Genomic DNA, 19096 nt, shown 5'->3' with positions numbered 1-19096 from the left:
ATCTTTGAAAAACTTCGTCGGTTTTCCATAAGTGGAATGATTGAACTCTATTTTTTTGAATCGCAGCGCATAGAAAAGTTTGCTCATTTCTGACTTGTTGATGGGATTTTTCCATAAGCTACTACTGAGATTTCTTCAGAAATTTCACAAGAAATTTCTTCTAGGATTCCCCACGGAACACCTTATGAGACTCTTCCAGGGGTTTATTTAGGATTCATAAGCTTGTGATTCTTCCAGCAGTTCATTCCTAAGGAGGTTTCGTTTTGCATTCCTTGAGAAGTTCTTTCCGAGATTCCACGAGTAACTCCTACAGAGATTTCTTCTGGGATTTCTTAAGGAATTCCATATTGGATTCCACCAAGTCTTCGCAGAAATTCGTTCCACTAAATTCTGTAAAAAATCGTTCCACGATTCCGATTCTCCTTCCAGGAGATTCCTATAAAGTTTCATCTGAAACTCCTCCAGGAGTTCCGAGATTCCTCCTGGATCTCCTTCAAAGATTTTGTCCAAGACTTCCGGGAATACTTCAGAATTTTTTTTTTCTCAAAATTTTTCTCATGATTACCCCCGGAGTTACTTCTGAGAAACCTCTAGAATATCGTTCAGGGATTCCTTTTGGTGTTTTTTCTATGATCCCTACCATTTCTTATGGAATGTCTTCTGAAGGTTTCTTCTAGGATTCACAAACAGAGTTCCTGGAGAAAGGTAAATTAAGGAAAACCATTGGAGAAATCCCAGAAGGAGCTCCAAATGGGAATTCCTTGCAACACTACCGAATAAAGTCTTTAAAAATCCATTGTGCAAGAATTGCAGCTCGAGCTCTTTCGATTAGGCTAAACAAAATGGCAATATTTAATTCACTAAACAACCCAATTAAGTTTTGTATGGCGAAATGCATCTAAACTTGAATGGACTACCCGCTTGGCGCACCGCACACCCACAGTTGATCAGCAGGAGTAAATCAATTTTATTTTGTATGGTGAAAAGCATCTAAACTTGAATTACTTGAAATAGAAAGCTTTTACTGAAAAAATATTTGGTAGGCTTAGTAGCAGTCACCATTGTGCACAACCACTACCAAATATTTTTTCGAATAATGTATTCCACTTCGATAAATTTGCCTTTAGATGCTATTCGCCATACAATATTTTTGCGATTTACTTTTAGCGATTTTTCGCGCATAGAAGCTAGCGCCACATTGGTCAATGCGGAGAGTAGGAAAACAGCCGATGTAGTTAATTTATTGTTCATGTGGCTTAAAGAGTTCTTCGTATTTCACAACGGGAACAATCAACGGTGAAAATAACAGAAAGGAATGCATCAAAAAACGACTCCTACATATCTACCGAAAACATACGGATCCTCTTTTGTTTTAGGTGGATCTGCCATCCGCTTATTACGCTTCTTCTACACTAGAGATGCTCAATACGGAAAAAGTCGATTTTGTCGAAAAATGGCAAAATCCACAAAACTTCTCTGAACAGCGTCCTATGGAAAGATACTGGACAATAATAAAGCGGCATCTTAAGAAAGATGGAAGAGAAGCAAGCTCTGTTGATTGGTTCAAAAAAATTTGGCCTGCGGCACAACGAAAAGTTACGGAGAAAGTTGTGCAGAATCTAATGGGAGGTGTCAAGAGGAAAGTCCGAGCGTTCTTCCGAAAAGCGAAGTAAATATTCAAACTCACGTGAATTTGGCCACATGTATGTTGATTGTCATTTATGAAAAATAAAATTATGAATTTGTTCGAAAATACACATTTTCTATTGAAAAACAGGTGTCCACTTTCTTTAATGAACAGTCCTTACCGACACTCGTTCTTCAGATTTGTGCTCTCGAAAATTCGAGGTGTGGCTTCGTTATATCTGGAGCTCGATTTGAAAAGGTCGTATGTGCTTTTGTCGATTAAAAATTCGATCAGTTGGATTCGCTTATTATAGCAAAAACCGTTGGAATTGAAAAAAGTTGGTACATACAGCAGAATCATCACAAAACAGGTTTTCCGTTCCATCATTTAAAGTCTCCAAAATATCTTCCATATTGCTACAATAACTAAAATAAACTGATCGAATTTTATATCGACAAATGTACATACGACCTATTCAAATCGAGCTCCAGATATATTCACCTTAATTACTTAGAGAGTTGGTGTCTTTGCCAAAGTCAGGCCCCTGGCATGAATGAAATTTATCGTAGCCAACATCTAACTGCCTTATACTCATATTCGTGCAAATTGTAACAAGCGTGTAATCAACAAACGCAGCTTTTGTTTGATGTTGTGAGCCGCACACGAAATCACATTCACAATGCGTGTTTGTTGGGTTGCTTTATTCAACTAATCGCATGCTTCTCTTACCGTACATTAATATTAAAGCGAGTTTGAAGTGTTTTGTGATCATAAGCGGTGGGAAAAATGATTCCAAAAACTGATCAACAAACTAAAATAAACGTTAAACAAAAAATTGTTGATGTTTTCGCATTTGACAGTGGGCGCTATTTATTAGCGCCAGGCCCCTGACATGGCCTATATCAATGCATTGGAATCATGGTAGACAGGATGTCCTGGGCGCTAATAAATAGCGCCCACTGTCAAATGCGAAAACATCAACAATTTTTTGTTTAACGTTTATTTTAGTTTGTTGATCAGTTTTTGGAATCATTTTTCCCACCGCTTATGATCACAAAACACTTCAAACTCGCTTTAATATTAATGTACGGTAAGAGAAGCATGCGATTAGTTGAATAAAGCAACCCAACAAACACGCATTGTGAATGTGATTTCGTGTGCGGCTCACAACATCAAACAAAAGCTGCGTTTGTTGATTACACGCTTGTTACAATTTGCACGAATATGAGTATAAGGCAGTTAGATGTTGGCTACGATAAATTTCATTCATGCCAGGGGCCTGATTAGCGCCCAGGACATCCTGTCTACCATGATTCCAATGCATTGATATAGGCCATGTCAGGGGCCTGGCCAAAGTTGTTTGATTACCCGAGCAAAGTCTGATAGCAAATTGAAAACTAATTTTGATGTTGAGATATTGCAAATTTTGATAACTCAGGTTGTTGTCGTTTTGGCCGTTTTAACGGTTAAAACATCAAACATGAGAGCAGAAAAATGTTCCTGTGACAGCAAATTGAAAACAATTCATGCTATCGATGATAACAAATTGATAACTGTTTTTGTTATCAGCGCAAGAAAAATGAAAAATCGTTAAATGTAGAGTTTTACGGTTGATATCAAATCATTAATGCGATTGTATAATTGCACTAATGATATATGCCTAGACCCTAGAATTAGTTTACATAGTTAACTAAAAGATTTAAAACTAAATATTTACATTATTTTAAAATGACAGCAAACTGAAAACAAAATTTGAAATCAAATTAAGTGAAGATAAACTGATATCAAAAAGTGATATCAATTTGTTGCTGAATACAAATCATGTTTTCGATTTGCTGTAATTTTGTTGTTGGACTTTGCTCGGGTAGTCAAACACTTATCCACCGACGAACCGACGTGACAGTGGAGTTTCAAAAGTGTCCTCCCTAAATTTAACGGTCGACCAGCAAAGCGAGCGAACGCTTCTGTCAAATCAGCACAGGCGCGAACCTTTTCCTATATGAATACACGGGGGTTTGGAGTCAAGCTATCAAAACAACGCGGACCGTTATAGAGGAGGCAGTAGTGTTCGGCTATTTTTCATCATGGCGTCGGGGACAACAAATTTGAATTTATATGTTCTAGCTGTCACGTCGGTTCGTCGGTGACTTATCCACTTATCCGCGATCGGTAATGGCGGCGGCGGGCATATCAAACCGGTTCGGAATTTGACGTTTCTTGGGGGAAAGTCAAAACAGTTTCATTCTCCTCCTCACCCCTTCACCCACCGATCGGTGGCGCCAACCGATTGCGATCCCCACGAAACGTCAAAATTCGAATCGGTTGGTTGTGCCCGCCGCCGCCATTACCGCTCGCGGATAAGTGGATAGTTGACTTACCATTGGACGTGAGATTCCACGATGCTTATCAAAAGTTTAATATAGTTGGCAAATGATTATAATTTCTCAAAAAGTTTCCACGAAATCCCATTGATTTCGGGAGCGTATGTTATCTACATGATGTTGGCATTGAAAGTGCCACGCGGGAAGTGGGTTTTCCTAGTGGAGGAAATAACTTTGTAAATTTATTTGGAAAACAAATATTTCCGTAGGGCCGACCTGCCACAAAAACCAAAAATTTTTACATTTGTTTCTAACATAACCTGTCAGAAGATGCATGTTTGTTTCAAAAATGAATTGAATTTGCTTCAAATGTGACGTTCGATTTGCTGCAAACAGTTTTATTTTTGTTGCCAGAACAAATTGACAATTTATTTAAGTTTACCTGAAATATTTTTGGTCAGTACGACTGCAGCGATCGACACGCTCGGTCGTGTTCGCGGCGTGCTCACCAGAAAGTAAACTCTAACTGAGTATAAACCAAAAATTAACTGGCAATATAGCGCTAGTTCGCTGCGCCATTTTTCGCTCTTTGTAATACAAAGAGCACTCAGAAGCAAGAAGAAGAAGAAGAAATATTTTTGATTTACCATGTTTTTTTTCTGCGTGCTCCAAGAATTCCTCGGAAATTCTTCCAGGAGATCACGGGAATTCCTCCAGAAGATCTTCGGGAACTCCTCATGAAGTTTATCAGGAATTCCTCCAGAAGTTCCTCGGTAACTCCTCCGGGAGTTCCTCGAGAATTCCTCCATAAGTTTCCCGAGAATTTCTTCAGGAGTTTCCCGAGAATTCCACCAGGAGTTCCTCGGAAATTCCTCCAAGTGTTACTCGGGAATTCCTCCAGGAGATACTCAGGAATTCTTCCAGGAGTTTCTAGGGTATTCTTCCAAGAAATTCGCCAAAATTCCTCCAAGAGTTTCTGGAGAATTACTCCAGGAGATCTTCGGGAACTCATCCTAGAGATTCAAGAGTTTCTGGAGAATTCCTCCAAGAGTTTCTCGGGAATTGTCCCAGGTGTTCTTCCAGAATCCTTCCTGAAGTTGCTCGGATATTCCTTCCGGAGTTCCTCGGGAGATCCATGGCGATCCTGCAGGAAATTCGCGAGAATTCCTCCAGGAGATCCTTGGAACTTCCTACAGGAGTTCCTTGGAAATTCTTCCGGCAGTTCCGCAGACATTCCTCCAAGAGTTCCTCGGGAATCCCTCTAAGAGATCCTAGGGAATTCCTCCAGGAGTTACTCGGGAATTTCTTCAGGAGTTCGTGAATTCCTCCAGTTCTTGAGTTAGTGAACACAATTCTTCCAAAAGTTATCGGGAATTCCACCATGAGTTCATCGTGAATTTCTCCAGGAATTCCCCAGGAATTCCTCCTGGGGGTTTTCGGGAATTTCTCTACGAGTTAAGTGTTTCTCGGAAATCCCTCCAAAGAATTACACGAAAATTCCTTCGGAGTTCCTCGAGGTTTTTTTCGCCAGTTCCTCAGGAACTCCTTTTTGGTTCTCTGGTAATCTACTCTAGAAGATTTCCGGGAATTCCAGAGGATTTCCTGTAGGTATTTATAGGAACATTCAGATATATTTCTGAAAAACCCCTGAAGAGTTCCCGATAAAATGCGAAAAGAACTCTTTAGGAACTCCTGGAGAAATTCCCAAAGAATTCCTTCAGGAATTCCCGAATAACTCCCGGAGGTATACTCGAGAATCTCCTGCAGAGATTTTCAACAAACTTCCGGAAGAATTACCGAGGAACTCGTGTAGATGATTCTTGAGGAATTCGTGGAAGAATTATCGAGGCCTCCTGCAGGAATTCCCAATGAACCCCAAAGGGAATTTCCAAGGACCTCCTGAAAGAATAATCGAGAAGCTCCTGGGGAATTCCCGAAAAACCCCAGGAGGAATTCTCGAGGAACTCCTGGAGGAATTCCCGAGAATCGATTGAAAATATTTCCAAAGAAAAGTAGGAAGAAATTTCGAGGAAATCGTGGAAGAATTTTCGACGAACTTTTTGATAAATTCCCGAGATTTTCCTGGAAGAATTTCCGAGAAAATCCTGGAGAAATTCCCGAAGTACTCCAGGTGGAATTCCCGAGGAACTCCTGGAAGAATTCCGAGCAATATAAGGAGGAATTTCCGGGGAACACCTGGAGAAATTCCAGAGGATCTGTTCGATGAAATTCCAAGGAACTCCTGATGAAATTTCCGGCAAACTCCAGGAGGAGTTTGCGAGGAACTCCTGGAGGAATCTCCGAGAAACACCTAGAGGAATGCCTGAAGAAAGTCCAGGATGAATTCCTAAGAAACTCCAAGAGGAATTCCCAAGGAACTCCTGAAGGATTTGCCGAAAAACTCCTGAAGGTATGCCAAGGAATGCATGGAGGAATTTCCTAGGAGGATTTCCCGAGTAACTCGTGGAGGAATTTAGAGGATTACATGAGGCACTCCAGGAAAAAAATCCGAGTAACTCCTGAAGGTATACCCGAGAATCTCTTGAACAGATTGCCGAGGTCCTTGGAAGAATTTCCGAGGAACTCGTAGAGAAATCTCCGAGGCATTTCTCGAAAAATGTCGAGGATTACTTGGACAAATTTCCTATGATAAACGCTCAAAATTTTATTAAGTTCGATTCGCTGGTTTCCGAGATATGACCGTTCAAAAATTGGTTGTATAAAAAATAGAGTTCTATGAGGACGGTTTCGCGAAACATTAACTTATCGAGCTCAGTACCAACGATGTACATATAACGGATTGACAAACAGTAAAAATTTGAGAATTTTTGATGCGCTCTATGAATAGTTACAGCTTGTTGATTTTTTTTGTGAAAAAATTGCCTATCCCACATATTTTGGCCACCCCCTGTATTTCGTACAACATGTTGAAAAATTCTCGCTTTTTGTATTCAGCATAAGCGTGGTGCTGGTGATGGTGGTCAACCGTGCGACTACCGGAAGGTTAAAAGAGAAACGACACGCCGTGTTTCTTTCTCACGTGATTTTGAAGGTATAAATGCATTGATGTAGGGAAGTGGGACCATGTCGGCAGGGGTCCTATTTTGGACACTTTTTTGCTATAACTCAGCAAAACTGAACCAATTGACACAATTTTTGGAACGCGATGAGATACGTATAGTATCTATCCGTGTATAAAATTTCAAGTCAATTGGTTTGGAATTGACTGAGTAATAGCGAAGAAAGCCCAAAATACGGGCCGCTGCCCAAGTGGTTTGCTACCCTAGCTGAAATTTGTGTGATTGTGCACAACAAATGAGCAATCTTGAATCATGTTCATAACACGTGGTAGTAGAATCTGAGATTTATTATTGGTAGTAGCAGAGCAATGCATTGCATTGCATTGCAATGGCGGAAGATTGCATCCATGTAGCAGGTTCCCTTTAGGGGATCCATTTTATTATTACCTCTACCAAGGAGAAGTACACGTTTGCAGGTAAAGACAGAGGAAGGTCTAGTGCTAGATCTAGTAGTGTAAGACATCTTTAACTTAATGCGCGAATATGTTGATCGCATTAAAACTAAAAGGTAGTAAATAGTAAACAAAACACTAAAATACATAAACTTCGAGTTTGGAAATGGTTAAATGAATAACAAACAACTCTTTTTTTTTTGGATAACAATAACATTATATTCAATTTCATCGTTTGTTAACATTAGAACACTGGTCTTATTCTGTCCATCGGACTCTCCCCCATCCTATGAACAATGGATTCCATGCTGCTTTGAAACGCAACATTTGAACACTTTATGATTAAAAAAAACGGGTCGGATGGGCGAGAGTACCAGATAGACGCCTTAAAATTTGCGCAATAGCACAAATAAAAAAAAACTTATCTACTTTTGATGTTCGGTGGAACATTCTGTTCAACGTTCTGTGGGTTCTGTAAACATGAATAACAAAATACTGATCGTTTGATAACATAAATCAAATATGGCGCTCGAGATGGTTTGTGGGTTGGGATGTTGGTTGTGATCCGGTTGGGTAACTATTAACTGTTGTAAAACAAACGCCGCTTAGCCCAGGAAGAGCAGACGCTTCAGCTTGCGCAGCTTGAAGAAGGCCTGTGGGTCCTGAGGGTTGATTACGTCCACTTCCTGCACTTCGACGGGATTACCGAAGAGGGACTCATCTTGGACGGCGGGAAGGGCAGATACGAGAGCCACCGCCAGCACCAGGAGGGCAATTGTCTGTGGAAGATTGGGGAATATTAATGTGGTGGAAGAAAAGAGAGAAAAAAAAACAGTGTAGAGGATACTGTTAGTGTACTGAACAAGACTATAAAAATGAATATTTAGTATTGCAGTTCAAGTACCACCCCCCCCCCCCCCCCCCCCCGCGGTGCCAAAATTTGTGAAACAAATTTTCAGTATAAAGCGCTGTGCGATGAAAAAAATTTTCGGCTGCGCCGCTATTTTCAAACTACGAATATTATCGTCGCACCACCAAATCAAAGTCGTCGCTAGAAGCACATGCGAAGTTGTAGCTGCGAAGTAAATTTGAATCTATTTTTTTCTGTTGCGCATCATTAAGCTAATTAAGAGCAACAATATGCACTAATCCAAATTGAGTTGCGACATTTCCAAGTAGGTTAAAAATCAATTTTCGCTCGTTCGGTCACTTCGTATTTCGACCAAAAGCATAATATTCTCAATTTAGTTGAAAATCGGAGTTTTCGACTAGCGAACTTGGATTTTTCTCCAAATCCGTGCGTCGGACCTAACTTCGGAACCCGGGTAGAGGCTAATGGCAAACAAAGGATAAAATAATAACTGGTTTTGACATCATATCTCGTTTTGCCATTCTTCTGTTATTATGAAAAACTTCAAATGGCAAATCAATAGCAAAATATACAATCATAGCAAATCTTGTCATTGATATGTTATTCATGAATAATGCTAAATAACACATCAATAACAAAAATTACTATCATGGTAAAACTTGCAATTTAGCACCTTTTATAATGAATTGTATAAAATATCAAAACAATAACATAATTTACATTCCTAGCTAAATTTGCCATTATTTTGATATTGTGAGAAATTATTTATAAACATTAGGCACCATAAAATATTTTACTCTTAATTATTTCTTAAGTGGTGCGCTGTATAGTAAACCTGGTCCGCTATACAGCGCACTACTTCCGAAGTTAGGTCCGACGCACGGATTTGGAGAAAAATCCAACTTCGCTAGCCGAAAATTCCGGGTTTCAGCTGCACGGAGAATACAATTTCTCATTTCTGTTTACAAAATGTAAGCGTCAAATCAAAAAAGGTATCAGACCACGGTGTGTCTGGTGGACAACATTAATTTAAAAAAATCGGTATCGCTAAGATACCCACCAAACAAAAGCTAAGGGTTCCCCCTTTCATTTGAGACCTAAATGAGAAAGTTCTATCGGCGGGTCTAGAACATTTTTTTTTAAATATGATGTTTTCTCATTTTTTTTTTCGAAGAACCCATTTATGACAAAACACTGTTTTTTCATTGCAAGCATGACTTTCCGACGATATATTTTTTATATTATGTTTATTATTTTACCCATAAAAGCATAATAGTCTCATGTGAGTGGGAAATCCAGCAGATGACAGTTTTGTGTTTATGGAAAGTGTGGTGAAAGTACTAGAACAGTGAGTTATATGCTGATCCTTTGAATTCCAATAATGTGTTTCTATCCTATGACAGATGCGTATACGTCTTTAGGGTCTCATATTTGGGTCATATATTCTCCTCAAACAGCTTCAATGCGCGTCTGGTACTCAAGGCACATGTTTTCTTTCGTCTTCTTCTTCTTCTTCTTCATCATCTTCTTTTTCTTCTTGGCGTAACGTCCCTACATAGACAAAGCCTGCTTCTTAGCTTGTTTCATGAGCACTGTAGGAGATATAATAAGAATAAACTAAATTGTTCGATTTGTTTTAAATTTTCTTATTTTATCTCCTACAAGCACTTTCACAGCTTTTAACTAAAAACTTCTTTTGCCAATTACTATTTTGCATGTGTATAGCGTGACACTTGCACGAAAATACTGCATGCTCATTTAAGTCGAGGAAATTTCCTTCACGAAAAGGTCCTTTGCAGCTGTGGCTTTATGGGCCCTTTTCGTTATCAAAAACAAATCATCGGTGAATAAAATCGGTTTACTGTTCTGGTTACTCTTTAACGCCGGTTTCCATCTGGATGGCAGTTCATGAATATTTGAGAGCTTTATCTGATCAGCCTTATCTCTGGGTTTTGCCCGCAAATATTCAGTAACCGCAGCAGCTTTTTGAAAAGTCTGAATGATGTCCAACAAGTTTCAATGCATTTCAGCTTTAGTGCAAACAAGTTGATTGCCTTTGATCATCTCCCTGTAGCATCTAACACAACTGCAACGATTTTCAAATCGTTCTGATTATTATGTACATATGGGCTTAGACATACAGGGGATGGCCAAAATGTTTGGGATAGGCAACTTTTTTTATCCCACAAAAAAATTCAACATGCTGCAACTTTTCATAGAGTGCATCAAAAAATCTCAAATTTTGACTGTTTGTCAACCTATTATATGTGCATCATTGGCACAAATTTGGGCTCGATTGATTAATGTATCGCAAAGTTAGAACCGTTCAGGTAAAACAACATTTTTTAGACAACTCATTTTTGAGCTGTCATATCTCGGAAACCACTGAACCGAATTGAATGAAATTTTCCTGCATTAGACTATTGACTATTAACTAAAAATGTTTAAGTCTTTAAGGACCCTAAAGGTGCACAAATTGAACTAATCCCGGCAAGTGGTAATTCCATCCCAGCCACGGCATACAAGAATATAAGACAGACCTTCACGTTGATAAAATTGGTGTGGGGTTCTAGATAGTTTTATTCATGCTTTTGAACAATTTAAATTGCATCATCAAACAACTTTCAGTTTTCCGAAATGGATTACCTTCCAAATGTTGTACACCGTGATCCGAGCTACTTTGATGTGTGTTCTATTTTTGTTGACATTACCCGGCCTACTTCGATCGTAAAACTTTTAAATCATGAGACACTGTCAATAAAAAAATAAGAAAACTGCAGCCGCAATAACTACTTCCACATGTGGTCGGCGTTAAGTCAGAGCGGACCATGTGTCTTTTACCTAATTTCTAGAAAAACGACTTTAAAGTTTGCAACTCTATAAATTTTGAGTTTTTCAACAAATGCACTTGAATTTCTGCCATAAATCTTAATAACTATTCATCAAAGCATAGCTCTGTATTCATCGCGAAAAAACGTACAATAAAGCTTGAAACCGAGAAATTGCTAAGTAATTGATTGTACTTAGTCCACTCTGACTGAACGATTTTTGGAAAATCTACAACCAACTACACTTCGCACTCAAGTTTTTACATATTTGATGAAAAAATAATGCACTAGTAGGACAACAGTTAATAGGAGAGGTGTATAATGTGAGCAGGAAGTTTGAAATTTGATATTTCTGTCATTGCACTGATGACTACCATTTTCAATTTTTATGTTCTGTCAGAGTGAACCAAGTACAACAGTACAATATCACGAAGGGTAGTCAATTATTGAGCTGTTTAAGAATTCTTAACTTGAACATTTAATAGCCAACAACTTTTGAACGTATTTTCACAGTTCGGTACGTTTTTGAAATATTGTAGTTACACAGTCCATAAGAATTTATTTAGAGGACTGGCGTTTTTCAAAAATTCGTTCAGTCAGAGTGAACCAAGTACACGATTATTAAATAATCGGTAAAATCACTTTCTTCATGAAACGGGTAATGGTACATTTCAATTTGATGCCCAACAGCTGCTAAACAAACAAATTTTGATTTGGAAAGGATAACGAAGAATAAGGTAATTTCAACTATTTTTCTTAGAGACACATGGTCCACTCTGTCTGAACGCGAAATGCCAGAATATGCTTCAACACGATGATCTGTAAAATACGATATTGACCAACATAAAATGGGTTTTCACGTGCTTTCTTGATCAATAATCATCAGAAAATGCGTAAGGGAGTCATACGATTTGGAAACGTATTATATTTTGATGATAAACTATTTTGATTATTGGCTTTTGACCAATACATATTTTTTCAATTCTCTTGACATCAAGCATTTGGTCCCCTCTGACTGCACACTATTATCGATTTTCGCAGTTCAATCAAAAGAAATTGTGCTATAACTCTCGTTAATTGTAACATTTTGAAAATCGGGTGAATGTTCCAAGTTGCCAAAGTAATCCTCAATCAAATGCCTTAAAAATCTAATTTTCGACAATTTTGTTACTTGGTCCCCTCTGACTTAACGCCGACCATGTATAAAAGGCAAAGTTTATTTGTACATATGTCCAAATACAGCTGAAATTCTATTTCAACTGCCTTAAATATTTTTTTGCACTTTATGTCTAAGCAACATTTTGTGAGGGAAATTTTTAATTTGACCAGTTTACTCTTTTAAAAGGACACGTTACTAATGGGTGACCTCATGCATGCCCATTTGGTTACACTCAAGGTTGAAAAGGAAAATAACACAAGTCTCAAAGATAGTAATATTTGAAAAAAATTGTTCTTGGCCCGCCGATAGAACTTTCTCAATTTAGTCTCATATGAAAGAGGGGACCTTCAGCTTTCGTTTGGTGGGTGTTTTAGCGATACCGATTTTTTTAAATTAATTTTGTTCTACCAGACACACCGTGTGACCATTGAAAACCCCTCCCAGAGACAATTTCTGGCTACGCCACTGGTGCCTCCTATCCACTTATCCGCGAGCGGTGATGGCGGCGGTGGACATATCCAACCGGTTCGGATTTTGGCGTTTCTTGGGGGAAAGTCAAAACAGTTTCATTCTCCTCCTCACCCCTTCATCCGCCGTTTTTTGGCGCCAACCGATTACGATCCCCAAGAAACGTCAAAACTCGAATCGGTTATTTGTGCCCGCCGCCGCCATATACCTATCTGTCAAAGGATGCAAATTCTTAGTGGAATTCAGTAACAAATTTTGAAAACGACGTATAATCAATGCTACACCATTGATTATACGTCGTTTTCAAAATTTGTTACTGAATTCAAAGGAACAGTACTTAATACGATTTTCTTTTTACTTACAGATATTCCTCTAACAAGCCCAGGTTATTCATCATGAGTTATTCAAGCCATTTAGGAAAGTTCCTAAAGCACCGTTTAGTTATGTTGAACTTTATAGCTTCTAGTCCAAACAATCAAAGATTCTATTTCATTTTCATTTTTTTAAAGAAACAAATCACTTTATATTTAGGCTTGTATAGTTGACAGGCCTCAGAAGCCGTTAACAGGAGTATTACCAAGTAACACAACATAGTATGATTTATAGAATGTATGTTACAATATGTTCGGTTTTTCTATTGTATTTTTATTCTGATGTACCAAAATTTGATTTTTTCGATTTTTTCTCTGACTCAGGAAATTTGTTTTCCTGATTATTAAACAGTTTGTTTTTCTGTTACAAAACCATAATCCTTGTGACAAATTAGAATTTCTAAAAGAATGTCTAGAGAAACGTATGACGACATTTCTTTATCCTCTCCTCTCTCTCCTCTTCTTGGCGTAACGTCCTCACTGGGACAAAGCCTGCTTCTCAGCTTAGTGTTCTATGAGCACTTCCACAGTTTTTAACTGAGAGCTTCCTCTGCCAATGACCATTTTGCATGTGTATATCGTGTGGCAGGCACGAAGATACTCTATGCCCAAGGAAGTCAAGGAAATTTCCTTTACGAAAAGATCCTGGACCGACCGGGAATCGAACCCGTCACCCTCAGCATGGTCATGCTGAATACCCGTGCGTTTACCGCCTCGGCTATATGGGACATTTCTTTATATAGACATTCTATCTACAAAATGTTGACTTTTCAATAATAATGCGATAACTGAAAAACTGTTGCACTGATGTATTTAGGTCCAATTTTTCGTTTCCGCTTAGGTCTTGATCTAGGTTGAACCTGACCTGTTGAACTAGGTATGGATAAAACAGGTTTATGAGTTAAGCGAAGGTGCATAAATTGACCCTTAGAGGAATTGCAGTTAGAAAACTTTTTGAACTTCAATGCTTGTTTTTTAACTGTAACTCAGCTAAGGGCCAATTACTGTACCTTCGCTTATCTCGTAAACCTGCACTGCAAATTTTGTTTGCTGGTATTCAGCAAACTTTGCTGATTTTTTTTGTGCTCATTTTATTCAGCAATAGGAATTTACTGAGTATCAGCAATAGGATAGATCGGTGAAGTACTAGATTTGTAGTAATGAGCTGAATTTTAGTATGGTGAGAAGGTCAATTCTCTGTTTCTGCAATGAAATGATGCAAAAAGCGTGGGTATTATGATTCCTTGCCTAATTTGATGCTGTTTGAGTAAAACTTTGGGCAACAGTGTTGTTGTTTTCTCCATTTCTTGCAACATAAACAACATAGTTATCCAAAGTTTTTCTCAAACAGCATCAAATTAGGCAAGGAATCACAATACCCACGCTTTTTGCACTATTTCATTGCAGAAACGGAGAATAGACCTTCTCACCATACTAAAATTCAGCTCATTACTACAAATCTAGTACTTCACCGAACGTGCCCCATTATTTTTCAACTAGCTGAACCATCCAGCATTTTGACAGTTGATCAGCAACGATGTGCTAATATTCAGCAAAAATTTTGATGAAATTCAGCAATTCATTTTGCTGTTTTTTGGTGCTGGAAGCATTTAAAAAAAAATGATGTGTGGTTTATCCATCTAGTACAGGGGTTCTCAAACTTTTTCAGCTTGCGACCCACTTTTGGTTTTTAAAGAATTTGGCGTACTTGGCGTATTTCCATAAAATACGTCAGTTTTGTAAATTTGGACTGACTTTAATAAATACATTTTATCATTTCCATAGGCTTTGGATCAATTTACTATTATACTCTTTCTGTTTTTTTTTGAAAAAGTCAAAGTAAGATTAAGGTACCCAAGTGTCCAGTTTCGGCAAACTCTTAGTCTAAAGAATTTGAGATAAGTTTCCAAGTTTCCAATCAAGTCTGACTTCAAGCAGCACTTCAAAACAGGTTTTTGGTTTTCTCTCACATATTGCAGAAATAAACAAAACAAAATATATTTATACAGATTCTTTAAAGATGTAATAGCAGTTTTGTACTTCTGCAGAACTTTAAAATCTACTACAAAATGACAAAATGAGTCATCAAGTTGAATTTTCAGAATTATATTTCTGCTGGATGGTCAGACACACTTATTTTATTTATATTTTTATTGCAATCATTTTCAGTTGTTCTGATTTCTGCGAAAGTTCGGATTATCGATACTCATCAGAATTTTTCCGAAGTTAACCTTTACTTAAATTCGGTAAAGTTCAGGTTTCTTGTCGAAGTTTAGTAAGTTATTGCTGGTTTTTGATAAATCTTTTTTTTTTGATATTTCAACTGCTGAACTTGGTATGTACCCAAGCAACACACATGTTATAATAGAGTTACGACAGCGCAAGTTTTGGTTGTATAGACGTTTATTTTACGTTATTCTAACATTGTGTTGAAATAACGTAAAATAAACTTCTATACAACCAAAACTTGCGCTGTCGTAACTCTTATATAACATGTGTGTTACTTGGGTAAATATTCAACAGACAATGCAAACTGCAAGCAACAAAAAATACTTTTGATTGAAAACTCATAGTTTCAGAATCGATTTCAGAACACAGACAATAGAGCCAATATTAAATGTACTCCAGACTAAGACTTATAATACAAAATTTTGAATAGCATTAAAGAGACACCGCACTTCTAAAAATAACTCTGTCGATTTTCCAAGGGAGTACAATTAAGATAATTAAGACATTTATTACAATATTGCCCAAGCCTTCGCGAGCCACCAAAAATCAGCCCGCGACCCACCAGTGGGTCGCGACCCATAGTTTGAGAAACGCTGATCTAGTAGCATTATGTAGAGTTCTAGAAGTCATGTGTTTTTTAAAGAACTTCCAGGTGAATTTCAGGGTTTCAAAGTTAACAGGCCCCAGTTAGACTTTTAGAACTATTATCTAAGAAGGTGGCCGACACCTGCCCTGCAGTGAACTTCGATTTGCATTTACAAGTAATTCGGTTGTGAAATTTACAATGAGTATTTTAATAGTCTTGAAGTATAGGATTGATCTTGGTGACACATTATATTCTGCTTCCCATGGTTTCGTCCATGATCTTCTCGGTATTACTCAATCATGATATCACTGTCCTTGTAATAAAACTCTTGTTCATTGACAGCTATGAATGCTATGGACACCATTGATTCTAAAACACGTGCTGTAATTTCTGGGGTTTTTCCTCACAGTTGCTCAAAACATTCCACAAAATTTGTCTTGTATTTCACTTTTTTCCGCAGATTTTTAAGTATTATCCGGTTCCCATACATTTTCAAAACACTTCACTTGAACTACGGAATGTTTTTGAAGTTCTTCAACATCTAAATCACACGTACCACTAGAACGTATTTCATCGTATCTGCTTCGGGTGGAGCTTTGGCCTCTGACGAGAGTGGAACTTGGCGCACGGCGCTACAATTGCTGACAAACTGATGCACTTTCGACGGTTCCGGCCACTTTTTATAACGAAACGGTATTGCCCTTATCAACAATGGCCGGTGGATTGGATCCGACTGATCCACCTCCACACCCATTCCGTCCTTCTGGCATGTATGTCTGTGGCACTGAGAAAGGGTGGATGTCCTCCCTCCGGCCAACAACAGTAGGTAGGTATGTATGTAATACCGATTTTTTTCATCTTTTGTTAGGGGGAGAAATGTGACATGATTATCGCCTTTGTGTCGAATCATCACCAGGCGGTCGCCGCTGTGCCGAGCGCGGGCGACCGCAACTAAAAGAACGGTTGAAGGTGAGGAAACATGCGCGCGGAGACATTTTTCGACCGCGATCACACCGCCAACACACATCATCATAAAAGTGTTGGTACTGGTTCAGCAGGTAACTACCGAGTAGCTTTCATGATCGTCATCATCGAGTGGAAGAAAGATCTGAGTCACGTTTCACTATTACTCGGTGCCGGCAAGGTGATCACCGTCGCCCAAAAGTGCATTGCATCTAGGTAGAGGCGCTATGTGCGGTCGCGGTCGGTAGGGATCGCAAAGATCAGGAGCAATACCCCTAGCGGTGTCTTTTCGGGAACATGCTTAAGCATGCTTTGCACTGTTTATTATACGGCAGAATCCTGGAAGATTCTGAGAAAATTTCTCTCTGTATTCACGCTTGTGGTGAGCACCAACTTTGCAGGATTGTTGTTCGGCTTTCTCGTAACATATTCTATGCTTTGGCAACCTTCAGCATTACTCGTGGTTTATCCTTTGCCGCCGCCACATAAGGTCTTAGACAATTGTATCATTTGGGCAGGTGTACCTATATGTACCTGGGCTGCAAAACGGTGAGTCGATAAGGAGAGCGTCCAATATAGCTCTGGTCCTCACAAGTTCCTACCTCATGCTCCCGCCAGCTAAGAGTTGTGTGCTTAGCTGGTAGTGCAGCCTGGGCACTGTTGTCCTTCTGACTTCAGCTAGATTGAGGAGGTACGATCCGAGTGTCTGTTCACCAAGGAGGTGCGGCTCAAACAGCGTCTGTTCTGGCATCCAGCGGCTGAGTAAGAAACGCTGCACCACGCCCAGCTAGATCCAAGGTGGTAGCCCCATCAGCGTGGTCGTCCTAGTGTTGGTTGGGACGTTAAACAGAACTGGCACGATGGCCCTCCGGCGAGACAGGAGTGTTGGCGTAGGCTCAATAAGCCACCCGTAAAAATCCCCATTGCGAATATCATAGGAGAAAATACGACTCGATACAATCGGCAAAGACCCACGCGACGAAATAAGGACTACGATTGGAAACTTGGAACATGGAATTGCAAGTCACTAGGTTTCGCAGGATGTGACAGGATAATCTACGACGAACTACATCCCCGCAACTTCGACATCGTGGCGTTGCAGGAACTTTGTTGGACTGGACAGAAAGTGTGGAAAAGCGGGCATCGAGCGGCTACCTTCTACCAAAGCTGTGGCACCACCAATGAACTGGGAACAGGATTTATAGTGTTGGGCAAGATGCGACAACGTGTGATCGGGTGGCAGCCGATCAACGCAAAGATGTGCATGTTGAGAGTTAAGGGCCGTTTCTTCAACTACAGCATCATCAACGTCCACTGCCCACACGAAGGGAGACCCGATGACGAGAAAGAAGCGTTCTACGCGCAGTTAGAGCAAACATACGATGGTTGCTCGCCGCGTGATGTGAAAATCGTTGTCGGTGACATGAACGCGCAGGTAGGAAGGGAGGAAATGTACAGACCGGTAATCGGGCGAAACAGCCTGCACGCCGTATCGAATGACCCAATCAATGACCGCCCCAGAACAGAAAGCGATGATGGATTCATTGGTGCATGCCAGCGAATGCAGGAGGAAGTACTCCAGAAATGCAGCAGACCATGGAGCACACGGCGATCATCCGGAAGATGGCCAAGACTTCTATAGCGGAAGCTGATGACGGCGCTAGTGGACAGAGTTGCCTCGGGACAAAAAGAACCCGGCATTGAATCGATGCTAGTGAAGCGCATCGAGCTAAGGCAGAACATGGCCACGGAATCGACGTACATACGCAAATCGGACATCATCGTTTTTCGCGCATCGCTACCTGGAAACTGCTGGAGAATCGGGAAAACCCAGATCGTTATCGGAATTTAATTATTCTTTCAATAAATAAACCTGCTTCTTCCAATTTTGTTTTTTTTTAGTTTTTACCAAAGATAAACAAAACAAATCTTCTCTAAACAATCTCAAATAAATACTGGTTAAACTAGCTTTAATATTGTTGTCTTATACTAGGTTATGTCTATATCACGGTTATACTAAGCCAGTATAGAATGCCTTTTTACGAAGCCTGGGGTCAACCAGGCGAAATGGATTTAGAGTGAGATTTATACTATTTAGTATAGATTTTTTTCTGAGTGAACATTTTTGAAATCCCAGTGCGAAAAATGTCGAGCTCAGTCACACAAGGTTGACCTCAAATGTCAAAGTAGAACTATTTACC

At 39.3% G+C, this 19096-nt stretch overlaps 1 protein-coding gene across 1 annotated transcript; it reads right to left on the bottom strand.

Moving 5' to 3' along the window:
• Positions 1–7986: 7986 nt before the first annotated feature.
• On the bottom strand, positions 7987–16958 carry LOC109408067 (uncharacterized). The gene is made up of 2 exons (XM_029876612.2): positions 16489–16958; positions 7987–8199 (listed from the first exon to the last, which is right to left on the bottom strand). Exons 1-2 carry the CDS (start codon positions 16840–16842, stop codon positions 8026–8028), a joined length of 528 nt encoding a protein of 175 aa, XP_029732472.2. The 5' UTR covers positions 16843–16958; the 3' UTR covers positions 7987–8025.
• Between the last annotated feature and the right edge of the window lie 2138 nt (positions 16959–19096).

The sequence above is a fragment of the Aedes albopictus genome, chromosome 2 (assembly GCF_035046485.1).
Source record: "Aedes albopictus strain Foshan chromosome 2, AalbF5, whole genome shotgun sequence".
NCBI lineage: Eukaryota > Metazoa > Arthropoda > Insecta > Diptera > Culicidae > Aedes > Aedes albopictus.
This window is presented reverse-complemented; position numbering and strand designations above follow the sequence as displayed.

What these genes read in the sequence shown, in the direction of transcription:
- LOC109408067 (XM_029876612.2), bottom strand. Translation starts at nt 16,842, where the DNA reads ATGATTCGACACAAAGGCGATAATCATGTCACATTTCTCCCCCTAACA. An exon ending in CGATGAAATACGTTCTAGTG is followed by an intron (nt 8,200 to 16,488) that starts GTACGTGTGATT and finishes AATCTTCCACAG; the next exon opens with ACAATTGCCCTCCTGGTGCT.